Source organism: Haliotis rufescens, unplaced genomic scaffold, assembly GCF_023055435.1.
Source record: "Haliotis rufescens isolate VD_foot unplaced genomic scaffold, xgHalRufe1.0.p SCAF_3, whole genome shotgun sequence".
NCBI lineage: Eukaryota > Metazoa > Mollusca > Gastropoda > Lepetellida > Haliotidae > Haliotis > Haliotis rufescens.
In genome coordinates, this window is record NW_025964001.1 from 57,688,758 (window position 1) to 57,703,488 (window position 14,731).

At 41.7% G+C, this 14,731-nt stretch overlaps 1 protein-coding gene across 3 annotated transcripts; it reads left to right on the forward strand.

The window, feature by feature from the left end:
* The first annotated feature begins 2,021 nt into the window (after nucleotides 1–2,021).
* LOC124151103 lies at nucleotides 2,022–13,709 on the forward strand. 3 transcript variants are annotated; one of them, XM_048403135.1, is made up of 6 exons: nucleotides 2,022–2,096; nucleotides 6,100–6,182; nucleotides 6,531–6,663; nucleotides 9,305–9,438; nucleotides 9,633–9,786; nucleotides 11,158–13,709. In XM_048403135.1, the coding sequence occupies exons 2-6, from the start codon at nucleotides 6,125–6,127 to the stop codon at nucleotides 11,339–11,341; spliced, it is 663 nt and encodes a 220-aa protein (XP_048259092.1). In that variant the 5' UTR covers nucleotides 2,022–2,096; nucleotides 6,100–6,124; the 3' UTR covers nucleotides 11,342–13,709. The 3 variants fall into 3 exon arrangements, 2 of the variants coding, with proteins under 2 accessions (XP_048259092.1, XP_048259091.1); XR_007223187.1 differs by lacking the exon at nucleotides 2,022–2,096 and having other exon boundaries at nucleotides 6,093–6,182; nucleotides 11,158–11,417; nucleotides 11,559–13,709; XM_048403134.1 differs by lacking the exon at nucleotides 2,022–2,096 and having other exon boundaries at nucleotides 6,094–6,182.
* Nucleotides 13,710–14,731: the final 1,022 nt, after the last annotated feature.

Genomic DNA, 14,731 nt, shown 5'->3' on the forward strand with positions numbered 1-14,731 from the left:
TTCTATGAATAAGAATGAAAATGCATTGTAATGCCGATATTGCATTTTTTTGCAATACACAAAGAAAGAGTCAAGGGGGCCAAATTAAAAATTACACAAATCAGAGTTCATTGAAAAAGTGCATGAAGAGTCCATTAATGACACAGTAGTAAGGTAACACGTCATCAATAGCGAGTGTGACCACCCTGGGCATCCATGCACGCCAACACACGCCTCCTCATTGACGTCAGTCGGCGGATAACGTCAACAGGAATCCTGTTCTATAAGTTCAATAGAGTCTGTTCAGCGAACCGACAGAAGCTTGGAGGCGTTACATGTTGTCTCAGCTGACGATCAAGATGATCCCAGAGATGTTCAATGGGGTTCATGTCTGGAGAACAAGGTGGCCAGGGCAATACGTTGACGTTAACGTTGTTCAGGTAGTCTTGATCAATTCGGGCGGTGTGAGGCCCTGCGTTGTCTTGTTGCAAAATTAATCCTCTTGGCTGATGTTGAATAAAGGGCAAAAGGTCTCAACACTTCATCACTGTATCGCTGAGCATTCAGGTTTCCTCGGATGATAGCCAGCCGTGTTGTAATCTGGCCACAAATGCCACCCCATACCATGACGCCTCCACCTCCAAACGGGTGAACTTCTCTAATGCAGTTTGGCGCCAGTCGCTCTCCCCTTCGTCGAAAAACTCGAGCTCTGCCATCGTTCCCGAACAGACAGAACCGACTTTCATCTGTAAAGAGCACTCTCGCCCAGTCACGTCGCTGCCACCGACGTACAGTTCGTGCCCATTGCAGTCCGCGTTGACGGTGTAGACGGGTCAAGGCCATTCCACGGAAGGGTCGGTAGGCTCGTATACCAGCCGTACGAAGTCGTCGAAGGACTGTTCGTCTGCTGATGGCATTCCCTAGTGCTGTTGCCTCCGTTGACGTCGCCGTCATACATCTGTTTCGGAGGTGAATATGCCGGATGTAGCGCTCTTCGGCCGGTGTTGTCACTCTCGGTCTTCCCGATCTTGGCCGGTCTTGAGTCTGTCCTGTCTGTAGGTTCTGGCTATCTGACGTAGAGTAGACCCAATATTGGCCACACCGATCGTTCTGTCTCGTTGCCATTGTGCAAGTCTGGGCATATTCTTGGTGGTTTTTTGCTTACTGAATGCCTGCTCTGTCCAACGTCGGTATTTATGCCACAATCACGCACGTGCATTTGGACCAATGTCTCAAAATCACGTTTTGCACGTTTTCAACAATGCATGATTTGGAAAGCTGCTTTCGAAAATCTGCGTTGTTGTCGTCATGTTGCATTTGGGCGAATGTTTTCTGCGGGGATTCAAACCTGTACCAGCTGTTTTGCTTTTTATACAACTATTTTTAAAGTGAAAGATTTCCTTTGCCCGGTAGTTTATATCAGACATACACTGAACGTGAAACGAATCATTCTCAGTATTGCTGATTGAATATTTCTTGAGATGAACTTGACCTGCATGTGTTGGAGTGAATGAGAATGGATTTACATGTCTTCAGGCATAATCTAGCATAATCGCATCAGGGAACACTAAGATTGTGTCTTCACCCATTGTACCATGTGTGGCATCAGACGGGACTGGATGTCTCGCATGCAAATTATCCATGAATCATTTGATCTTTAATAAGTGAATGACACTGAGCATTCGGTTAACTGTTTCTGGCAGGCCTTGAAAACGTGTTCACGATGTCAACTGTATGGCTGCACGAGGCATTGCTATTAAACACTGTTAAAGAGTGGATGGACTTCATATAAATTTTGTCTGCATCATCTACGTATCAACAACACGATATACACGTTTACATCAAAATAGACCTGAACACATGTAATGTGTTTGTTTGGACTAGTGGATTTTAAATTTGTGAAAATATTTCTGCATTTCATCGCAATTATACACTGTTGGACCCACTTGTTTCTGTTCTGTGATTTAAAGTTTGACCTTAACCTCCTTTGGTTTTTAAGTACATACACGAGGCACACTTACATTCAGTCTAAGGGTTACTGGATTACGTGACTGACCACCACAGTGGAACTACGCAGTGGAACTACGCAGTGTCTGCAGGATACATATAACACGCAGGTATTGTGTTAGACCGTGGCTTGCTTCTGTCAACGCATGTAGTATATTAAAGAAACGCCACGCCACTGACTGTAACACGTCCGGCGCCCGCGGCTTGCTTCTGTCAACGCATGTTTTATATTAAAGATACGCCACTCCAATCACTGTAACACGTCCGGCGCTCGTGGCTTGCTTCTGCCAACGTATGTTTTATATTAGGGGGGTCATAGTACTACGGGTCAGGTCCAAATACTATGGGGTTCTAAATATTTCTTTACACCGGCGCTCGAGGCCTGCTTCTGTCAATGCAAGCAGTATATTACAGGTACCACACGCCGAAAACCGTAATTCATCCGGCTTGTTTCTATAAACATGCAGGAAATTCAAAAAATGCATCTTATGTGTCTCTCTTAACTGCATTTGCTTCCTCGAAACAAATGTTATGGTAATAAGTTTGGTGCGTCCCTTTGATAGGTTAACGTTCAATGTCTGCAAATGAAAAATGTAACACGTCCAACATCCGGCTTGTTTTGTCAACACGCAGTATGTGAAGAAATGCAACCTACCTTTTCTTTCTGTTCATTGTTTCCTGTGTCTAATCTTAAAAACTGTTTAGTACTTTCTTCTAATATGTTTTAGCACATCTTCTTTCCATGTTTTGTCCATCTTCCCGAGGCAAGGGAGTTAACTGACTTTAAAAGTCCAGTCTCCACCATTGCCAATCTAGGCAGGAACTCCTGGGCTTGATCGTAGCGCCAAGTGTGGTTATTACGAGTTATGGCCCTTCTAAGCCTCTCCTAAAGACCAATCAGATTCCACCTCTCGTATCACTTGCATTTGTTCCAAACAAAATGGCGGCGCCCAGTCAAGACATTCTGCTCGATAATCAAGATCTATATTGTGATAAAAGAGTGCTTACATCGCGAAGTGCATCAAATCACGTGAGTACCTTGATTAAAAACATGAAAAGACTTGGAAAATATCTGTTGACAATGAGTTGGCGGTGCATATGTTTTGCAAATCGCACCACAGTTTACGGACCGAATTTCCATTTCGTTGCACGATTTTGATTGGACTAGCAAACACCCGTACGTCCACCCAAAATGTAACTCCATAATACCAGCCTAGTTTGGCAAGGGTGGAAACTGGACTTTCATCGTCAGTTAACTCTCTTAACTTTTGTCATGTCATTATGTTGTTTTCAGGTGTTTTTTTTATATTGTCTTGTTGCTTGCATGTGCTTTGTTATGTTGTCATGTTGTTTTCAGGTGTTTTTGTATATTGTCTTGTTGCTTGCAGGTGTATTGGTATGCTGTCATGTTGTTTTCAGGTGCTTTTGTATATTGTCTTGTTGCTTGCATGTGTTGTGTTATGTTGTCATTTTGTTTTCAGGTGTTTATGTATATTGTATTGTTGCTTGCAGGTGTTTTGGTGTGCTGTCATGTTGTTTTCAGGTGTTTTTGTATATTGTCTTGTTGCTTGCAGGTGTTTTGGTATGCTGTCATGTTGTTTTCAGGTGCTTTTGTATATTGTCTTGTTGCTTGCATGTGTTTTGTTATGTTGTCATGTTGTTTTCAGGTGTTTTTGTATATTGTCTTGTTGCTTGCAGGTGTTTTGGTATGTTGTCATGTTGTTTTCAGGTGTTTTTGTATATTGTCTTGTTGCTTGCAGGTGTTTTGGTATGTTGTCATGTTGTTTTCATGTGTTTTTGTATATTGTCTTGTTGCTTGCAGGTGTTTGGTTATGTTGTCATGTTGTTTTCAGGTGTTTTTGTATATTGTCTTGTTGCTTGCAGGTGTTTTGGTATGTTGTCATGTTGTTTTCAGGTGTTTTTGTATATTGTCTTGTTGCTTGCATGTGTTTTGGTATGTTGTCATGTTGTTTTCATGTGTTTTTGTATATTGTCTTGTTGCTTGCAGGTGTTTGGTTATGTTGTCATGTTGTTTTCAGGTGTTTTTGTATATTGTCTTGTTGCTTGCAGGTGTTTTGTTATGCTGTCATGTTGTTTTCAGGTGCTTTTGTATATTGTCTTGTTGCTTGCATGTGTTTTGTTATGTTGTCATGTTGTTTTCAGGTGTTTTTGTATATTGTCTTGTTGCTTGCAGGTGTTTTGGTATGTTGTCATGTTGTTTTCAGGTGTTTTTGTATATTGTCTTGTTGCTTGCATGTGTTTTGGTATGTTGTCATGTTGTTTTCAGGTGTTTTTGTATATTGTCATGTTGCTTGCAGGTGTTTGGTTATGTTGTCATGTTGTTTTCAGGTGTTTTTGTATATTGTCTTGTTGCTTGCAGGTGTTTTGGTATGTTGTCATGTTGTTTTCAGGTGTTTTTGTATATTGTCTTGTTGCTTGCAGGTGTTTTTGTATGTTGTCATGTTGTTTTCAGGTGTTTTTGTATATTGTCTTGTTGCTTGCAGGTGTTTTGGTATGCTGTCATGTTGTTTTCAGGTGTTTTTGTATATTGTCTTGTTGCTTGCAGGTGTTTTGGTATGTTGTCATGTTGTTTTCAGGTGTTTTTGTATATTGTCTTGTAGCTTGCAGGTGTTTTGGTATGCTGTCATGTTGTTTCCAGGTGTTTTTGTATATTGTCTTGTTGCTTGCATGTATTTTGTTATGTTGTCATGTTGTTTTCAGGTGTTTTTGTATATTGTCTTGTAGCTTGCATGTGTTTTGGTGTGCTGTCATGTTGTTTTCAGGTGTTTTTGTATATTGTCTTGTAGCTTGCATGTGTTTTGGTATGTTGTTATGCTGCTTTCAGGTGTTTTTGTATATTGTCTTGTTGCTTGCAGGTGTTTTGGTATGTTGTCATGTTGTTTTCAGGTGTTTTTGTATATTGTCTTGTAGCTTGCATGTGTTTTGGTATGTTGTTATGCTGCTTTCAGGTTTTTTTGTATATTGTCTTGTTGCTTGCAGGTGTTTTGGTATGTTGTCATGTTGTTTTCAGGTGTTTTTGTATATTGTCTTGTAGCTTGCATGTGTTTTGGTATGTTGTTATGCTGCTTTCAGGTGTTTTTGTATATTGTCTTGTTGCTTGCAGGTGTTTGGTTATGTTGTCATGTTGTTTTCAGGTGTTTTTGTATATTGTCTTGTAGCTTGCATGTGTTTTGGTATGTTGTTATGCTGCTTTCAGGTGTTTTTGTATATTGTCTTGTTGCTTGCAGGTGTTTGGTTATGTTGTCATGTTGTTTTCAGGTGTTTTTGTATATTGTCTTGTTGCTTGCATGTGTTTTGTTATGTTGTCATGTTGCTTTCAGGTGTTTTTGTATATTGTCTTGTTGCTTGCATGTGTTTGGTTATGTTGTCATGTTGTTTTCAGGTGTTTTTGTATATTGTCTTGTTGCTTGCATGTGTTTTGGTATGTTGTCATGTTGTTTTCAGGTGTTTTTGTATATTGTCTTGTTGCTTGCAGGTGTTTTGGTATGTTGTCATGTTGTTTTCATGTGTTTTTGTATATTGTCTTGTTGCTTGCAGGTGTTTTGGTATGTTGTCATGTTGTTTTCAGGTGTTTTTGTATATTGTCTTGTTGCTTGCAGGTGTTTGGTTATGTTGTCATGTTGTTTTCAGGTGTTTTTGTATATTGTCTTGTTGCTTGCAGGTGTTTTGGTATGCTGTCATGTTGTTTTCAGGTGTTTTTGTATATTGTCTTGTTGCTTGCAGGTGTTTTGGTATGCTGTCATGTTGTTTTCAGGTGTTTTTGTATATTGTCTTGTTGCTTGCAGGTGTTTTGGTATGCTGTCATGTTGTTTTCAGGTGTTTTTGTATATTGTCTTGTTGCTTGCAGGTGTTTTGGTATGCTGTCATGTTGTTTTCAGGTGTTTTTGTATATTGTCTTGTTGCTTGCAGGTGTTTTGTTATGTTGTCATGTTGTTTTCAGGTGTTTTTGTATATTGTCTTGTAGCTTGCATGTGTTTTGGTATGTTGTTATGCTGCTTGCAGGTGTTTTGTTGCGTTGTCATGTTCTCAGGTGTTTTGGTATGTTGTTATGATGCTTGCAGGTGTTTTGTTGCGTTGTCATTTTGTTTTCAGTTTTTTTTGTGGAGTACTGTACAGAATGAAGTTTGCAGCTCTCCTGCTTCTGGGAATGTTGATGGCACGAGCACAGAATTTTGGTATTAGTACCAATAGAATACTTCATATTGTTCCATAGTCCATAACTGGTATTAATCTTCTAAAACTGTTTGTCGTTCAAGGCTTTCCAAAGTAAAACGTCAGTCAATTATCCACGATTGTCCCATAACTGTGACGTTATAGCCGATAAAATATATGCATATAAATTCATTTACTTTTACATAAATTATTCACTCTTATGATGGGTCTTTTTAAAGATTAAATCGAACTGTACAAAATGAAGTTAAACAGAAGTGTTTGACACCCATCTCTTTCAAACTTTCCCAAAACCTTTGTCAGCTCCATTTGGACCCCAAACCCTACTTTAACCAATAACCTTACTCCTGCAGATAGATGTGACGTTGTCAACTTCTTGTGGTGGATGAACGACCTCTGTCATTTGACCCTTCTCAGATATTACGTCACCCTCGACGGTGTTCTGACACAGCAAGACATCCACAGCACCCTCAACGCTGTCTGCAGGTAAACCTTGCACATCTTCGCTTACCCAGGGTATAATATCTCCATTCTATTGTCATAAATACCCTTTACCAATTCGCTGCCTTCCCACAACTTGGTTTCGAATGATGAGATGCTAAAAATAGCCATCCAATCAAATTGCACAGGTGAGCGAGGGACGTTCGGTGCTAAGTTGGATATAATAGAGAAGTCGAAGATGATGTCACGAAGCCGTGATGGCGAATGGGTTCAGGGTTTTTAATGGACGAACACTTCGTCCAACAAATAAAGTTATCTCATTTAAAAAATATATCTACAGAATATAAATAAAATCCAAATGGACCCCAGAACAATGCTCATTTTCTAGACTTATCAAATCATTCTACACTTGAATTGGTTCATTTTATAATTTATTCTCTAGGGTCTGGGAGACAGACTTGGAATTGATCTTAAAATGGAGATAGGATATATTTGTATGTACCCTTTGTAAGCACCGGACATCTGAGGAGCATCAAATATTGTACACAAGCCATCACGTGCGACGTGTTGTGTGATATTTTTGCTGTTGTGAAAGTGTTACATCAGTTCATTCCACATTAACTGATCAACAAAACAATCTGATACCTAGACCCTGTTCTGATGTGTGTTAATGAAGATTACACAACAGCTCGGACCTTGCTCTACACGAATAAACGCCGATGGGTTAGATTAGAAAAGCACTTCTAGTTCCATATTACAATCAAAAGTGTCTACGGTGTGAGTATGGCTTTACGCTGATTTGAGCAATATTCCAGCAATATTACGACAGGGGACATTAGGGCTTCACATATTGTAACCATGTGGGAAATGGAACCCGGGCCTTCGGCATGACGTGTGGACGCTTTAACCATCAGGCTACCCCACCGCTCCGGGGACAGTAACAATCAAAGGTAGATATTCACATGAGTTAGATATTTGGTTCTGCGTTCTACACTTGGGATTAGTATTCTACAGACAAACTTCAATATTTAAATACTTTTTAACATGCCGTTTTTTTAATTGCCACTTTGATTGCCGCTTTGTTGTTAAATCGTGAATGACTACAGTCACAGCATTTGCCCAATGACATGCATATGCATACATAAGTTTCACAAAGTAACTTACCGGGAAAAAGATAGTTACCCTTGTTTGATGGGGGGGGGGGGGGGGGGGGGGGCACGGGTGGCCCAGTCGTCTAAGGCGCCGCGATTCGCTGTACAGAGTTGCGTCCCTTGGGCACGCCAGAAACCTATGATTGTGGGTTCCAATCCCGGTTCGCCCCGATTATGTTTCTAGGTTTGTCAGCACCATACCCGTGCTCGTGGGTTTCACCGAAGTGGTAAACGTCTGAGACCTGCATCACTTCGGGCTTTCCTCCCACATTAGGCTGACACGCCGCGATATGACTGGAATACTGTTAAAAGCGGCGTTAAACCCAACTCACTCACTCACTTGTTTGATGGTAGCTAAAAATGAAACAAACAAGAAATGGGTGTATATTTCAATGGTGATGTATGTTAATGGTGTGGTTTGATAACGTTTGAAATCTTTAGGTCAAATCAAACTTTCTTTTGTCCGATTGTTTTTTTTAATGTGCAGCTTACGTTAAAACTGAACGGGCCGTGTTGGTCTTGAGTGTTGTGAAGACATATCGCTCAATTAGCTACAGGTGGATAACAGTTCGTTTTCAAACAAAACCAAATCATCATCAATTACAATTTCCATATAGCTTTTGCATCTCTAGGACACATTATTATGATGGTCATCTTTTACCAGCTACTACTGACATGTCCTCACGGGGACACAGTTTATTTCATGGTACAGTAAACTACGGTTATAACGAACACGCTTTTAACGAACTAACGGATATAACGAACTAACTTTTTTGTCCCAACTATATGCTGTTGTTATGCTGTATATATGCTTATAACGAATTACGGTTATAACGAACTAAAATTAGTAGTCCCTTTGAGTTCGTTATAACCGTACTTTACTGTATTAACAACTGGGTGCACAGCTGTTACAGCGGGGATATATCATCACATGCATCTTATCAACACATCCACCAATGTTGCCATTCTGTTGACTCGTGGTGGTGGCAACAACTTAGGTCGTATTTAGTTTCTTTTAGATCTTTTGGCTTGAATTATTTGTATATCACTTCGGGACAGGATTTTATGTTTCTCTGTCGTAGCACGGACTTGTATAACTTATATAGGTCCGTGGTCGTAGTAAGCGACTGCTGTCGTTCACACTTGTTCCGAAGTGATATGCTATAATATTGTAAAAATACGGTAGGCACCCGCCTTTACTGTGCAAGAGTGTAGGGCGGCGAAACAAAAGGCACTTAAATCACAATATCGTCCAAATTTAGACTCATCATTAGACAGCGTTTAGAATCATTCACTAGATCCACCATTTCGATCTAATACCTGCTGGGTTGTCTCTAGTCCTGCACCATGACCGTGGAATATATTTATTTTATGAAAAAATAATAATCTAGAAATGCATACAAAAGCAAGTCTAGTCAGCTCAAGCTAGCTCTGAAATCAGCATAGGGAATTTTTTTTATTTTTAGAGTCAAGAAGGATATTGTGTAATATAAGATTTCAGAGACTAAATGTAAGTCTAGGTTGTCTCCTTCCAGTGAAGTTACCGAGGAGCGACGTCTGTGTGCATTCCAGCGGACGGTGACCTGTGACAACCGCGACACCCTCCGCAGCTTTGCTGCTGTCAACGGCATCTGTATCGACGACCACCCCTCACCCTATGCCCTGCAGCGTAAGTACAGGAACATCCACGCTAAAGGTTCAACAAAATTCACCTCTCAAATCACCTCTCCCACCTCTCTCTCACTTTTTACGATTTACATGAACAGTAAATTGAAGTGTACTGCGAAGTGTGACTGTTTGGCCAGCATCATTACTGAGAAAAGTTACGCAAAGTAAGGCTAGCATTTTGTTTCGCTGTTGTAGTACTTGCGTCCATCCCTCCCCGAGTGAACGCTTCATGCATGGTAGGGGAAGCGACTGGAGTCATCCGCAGCTGTACCGAAGTGGTTGCGTGGAGAGCAGCCTTTGGTTTCAACCGCTCCATGTCGGAGGCCGCCATTGTTCAGCATCACCAGATGTAGGTATCATTATCAAACCAAAGAACACAATCCGATGGCGATAGTCCAGCATTGTGAAAAGTGCTTTTATATCTTGTTGGAATCATCTTCCCGAGGCAAGGGAATTAAAAGTCCAGTTTCCACCCTTGTCGAACTAGGCAGGAATGTCTGGGTTCAATCGGAGCGCGATCAGTGGCGATGATGAGTTATGTCCCTTCTATGACCCTTCGATCGAGAGATTCCACCACTCATATCACTTGTATTTTCTTCGAAATAAATGGCGGAACCCAGTCAATAGTATCTGATTTTCAAAATCAAAATCTATATTTGAATAAAACAGTCTGACTTCGCGAAGTGCAATAAATCACCTTGAGCATCTTCAATAAATACAGAAAAAGATTTGGAAAATATCTGTTGATGCCGAGTTGTCAGTACACATGCTTTGCAAATCCTGCAATCGACTGAAATCTGCAGAGCTGTTTACGAACCGTATCCTGATTTCGTTACGCGATTTTGACTGGACTGTGTATAAACTCGTTAGTCCAGCCAAAATATAACTCCATAATGCCAGCCTAGTTCGGCGAGGGTGGTACCTGGACTTTCATAGTCAGTTAACTCCCTTGTGTAGGGAAGATGGTTAAAATGAGTGAGTGGGGATTTTTGCTGCTTTTATCTATACATCAGTCATATCACGGAGGGGATCAGATATTGCCGCCTTACAATTTTGGGGACTGAATCCGAGCCTTCAGTGTGACGAGCGAATGCTGCAACCATTAGACTACCCCCGATTCCGTTGCTATGTTTACCAGAAGTACTGACAGTTGACCCAATGCCATGTTTCACTGTCACAGATTCGGTTCCTCATTCACAGTTTGGGGTTGACAATTGGTCTTCAGGAACCCATGCTGAACAACAAAAAATATGCTGATTTAGTTTCTGTCAACAGATTTACATCTATTTGCTGATCTGGAAACTGCAGTCCATATACATTTATATTTCTTGTCATTATGCAAGACTAATATTTGTACAAGTTTATCCAAGCCCTGTGGCCCTGAAACAAACAGGGCCCTGTTCCACAAAGTTTTCTTAGTCGTATTCGCAACCTTTATATTCATAACGTTCATCGCAGCGCTAAGATCACTTTGTGGAACGACCCTGTCTGCTTCAGGTGAAAGGTATGCAACCAAACACTTTATAATATTAAAGAATTACCCCGCCTGTTGTGATCAATAACATACTAGATTGATGGAGTGAATATGTTATGAAAAGACATAAATATGATACTAAGAAATAATATATCCGATCACAAGTTGATTCCTCAATACAATCGATCACAAGTTGATTCCTAACTACAATACAAGTTCCAAGCATATATTACTTTTCCATTTCAGTCAGGTGAACAGGGGCGTATTATGTATGTACTCGGGAGCGGACGGCAGAATGGCGCGGTGTGCGGAGGAGGAGGGGAAGTTGGAGGGGTTGAAGGCTGCCTACCTGTTGTTCCTGCTCGCATACGCTCCCCCGGGATTCACCTATAACCATACCTACATCACCGATACCACTGACAGACATTAGACATCGCCTTCATAAACAGTGTCACTGACAGACGAGGGCTGATGTCCATGTAGCCTCAGTAGCAACTAGTCTCTAGGCTACGGAGTAACTGCAAATTGACTGATGTCCACGTAGCCTAGAGTAGCAACCATTGCCCCCATACGGACCGTCTCTAGGCTACGGATTAACTGTACATTTGCTGGTGTCCATGTAGCCCTCAGTAGCGACTAGTCTCTAGGCTACGGAGTAACTGCAAATTGACTGATGTCCACGTAGCCTAGAGTAGCAACCATTGCCCCCATACGGACCGTCTCTAGGCTACGGATTAACTGTACATTTGCTGGTGTCCATGTAGCCCTCAGTAGCGACTAGTCTCTAGGCTACGGAGTAACTGCAAATTGACTGATGTCCACGTAGCCTAGAGTAGCAACCATTGCCCCCATACGGACCGTCTCTAGGCTACGGATTAACTGTACATTTGCTGGTGTCCATGTAGCCCTCAGTAGCGACTAGTCTCTAGGCTACGGAGTAACTGCAAATTGACTGATGTCCACGTAGCCTAGAGTAGCAACCATTGCCCCCATACGGACCGTCTCTAGGCTACGGATTAACTGTACATTTGCTGGTGTCCATGTAGCCCTCAGTAGCGACTAGTCTCTAGGCTACGGAGTAACTGCAAATTGACTGATGTCCACGTAGCCTAGAGTAGCAACCATTGCCCCCATACGGACCGTATCTAGGCTACGGATTAACTGTACATTTGCTGGTGTCCATGTAGCCCACAGTAGCGACCACTGCCACAATACGGACCGTCTCCGGGCTGCAGAGTAACTGTAAATTGACTGACATAAATGTAGCCTTCAGTAGCGACCACTGCCACAATACGGACCTTCTCTAGGCTACGGATTAACTGTAAATTGACTTGACATAGATGTAGCCTTCAGTAGCGACCACTGCCACAATACGGACCTTCTCTAGGCTACGGATTAACTGTAAATTGACTGACATAGATGTAGCCTTCAGTAGCGACCACTGCCACAATACGGACCTTCTCTAGGCTACGGATTAACTGTAAATTGACTGACATAGATGTAGCCTTCAGTAGCGACCACTGCCACAATACGGACCTTCTCTAGGCTACGGATTAACTGTAAATTGACTGACATAGATGTAGCCTTCAGTAGCGACCACTGCCACAATACGGACCTTCTCTAGGCTACGGATTAACTGTAAATTGACTGACATAGATGTAGCCTTCAGTAGCGACCACTGCCACAATACGGACCTTCTCTAGGCTACGGATTAACTGTAAATTGACTGACATAGATGTAGCCTTCAGTAGCGACCACTGCCACAATACGGACCTTCTCTAGGCTACGGATTAACTGTAAATTGACTTGACATAGATGTAGCCTTCAGTAGCGACCACTGCCACAATACGGACCTTCTCTAGGCTACGGATTAACTGTAAATTGACTGACATAGATGTAGCCTTCAGTAGCGACCACTGCCACAATACGGACCTTCTCTAGGCTACGGATTAACTGTAAATTGACTGACATAGATGTAGCCTTCAGTAGCGACCACTGCCACAATACGGACCTTCTCTAGGCTACGGATTAACTGTAAATTGACTGACATAGATGTAGCCTTCAGTAGCGACCACTGCCACAATACGGACCTTCTCTAGGCTACGGATTAACTGTAAATTGACTGACATAGATGTAGCCTTCAGTAGCGACCACTGCCACAATACGGACCTTCTCTAGGCTACGGATTAACTGTAAATTGACTTGACATAGATGTAGCCTTCAGTAGCGACCACTGCCACAATACGGACCTTCTCTAGGCTACGGATTAACTGTAAATTGACTGACATAGATGTAGCCTTCAGTAGCGACCACTGCCACAATACGGACCTTCTCTAGGCTACGGATTAACTGTAAATTGACTGACATAGATGTAGCCTTCAGTAGCGACCACTGCCACAATACGGACCTTCTCTAGGCTACGGATTAACTGTAAATTGACTGACATAGATGTAGCCTTCAGTAGCGACCACTGCCACAATACGGACCTTCTCTAGGCTACGGATTAACTGTAAATTGACTGACATAGATGTAGCCTTCAGTAGCGACCACTGCCACAATACGGTGGGTGGGTGAGTTCGGTTTTACGCCGCTTTTAGCAATATTCCAGCAATATCACAGCAGAGGACACCAGAAATGGGCTTCACACATTGTACCCATGTCGGGAATCGAACCTGGGTCTTCGGCGTGACGAGCTAACGCTTTAACCACTAGGCTACCGACCGCCCCGCCACAATACGGACCGTCTCTACTGTACATTGGCTGAACATGAACTCAATAAATAGATACGATGAATGATATCGAAATATGTTTGGTTTGGGTTTTTTTACACGTCACCTCAACGTTTTCGCATACGTCTGAACAGCGACAAAACAAGTGCAGGTAAATACGCGTGCGCGGTATGGTGGTCGCATATCAAATGTATCCTTACGTCGCTATTATTTGAAACCTCTGATTGATTGATCAGTCAGAAATGGATGTTCTCTGTTGCTATTTTAGTGTTGTAGTTAAATTGTCATTATGGTGTGCATGAAACATCAAATGTACTTTGTATATTACTTCATTTATTTGCCGTTTCTAAGGCAGACAACACTATGTCCATACTTATTTATCATGTGCCAAATTTCAAGTGTTTTGAGGTACAACGTATTGATTATATGTCCGTCGAGATCTCAAACTCCCTTCAAGTCTTCTTCATACTAACTTTGACTTACGAAATACCCAAGGTCTTGTGGACTCGTGTTGTTGTTGTTGTTGTTGTTATTGTTGTTGTCGTTTGCCAATACCATATTTTAGCTGCAAAACCCGTTTTCTTCTCCAACACGTTCTCAAATATTAATTCTCTCTCGCCATGATGATTTGGAAGGGCGACGTAAGGTGCGTTTCCTTGGCAACAACCCACATGACGGAAATGGCTAAGGATTTGTATTTTTGCGTGTAACAGGTCTGTCGGCAGACCTTATGGTGTCTTCAGACCGATGTTGGCAGACAACTTGGTACATCCTCAAGTGCAGATGTTGATGACTTAAAATGGATAATATTATTATGATTATACTGAGTGACTACGAGGTCCTTGAAAACGGAAGAATGTCTGATATTGAATGAACTCTCAAAGTTCGTCCTTTTTGAATATTTCAAAATGTTGAAACAGAATATCCCTTTACTTTTGTAAGTCAATTTTCTAAAACTAAGAGGGAATAAGTGAGTGAGTTGGCTTTCAACGCCGCTTTAATCAGTATTCCTGTTATATCATGGTGTGTCAGCTTAATGTGAGAGGAACGCCCGAAGTGATGCAGGTCTCAGACATTTACCACCTTGGTGA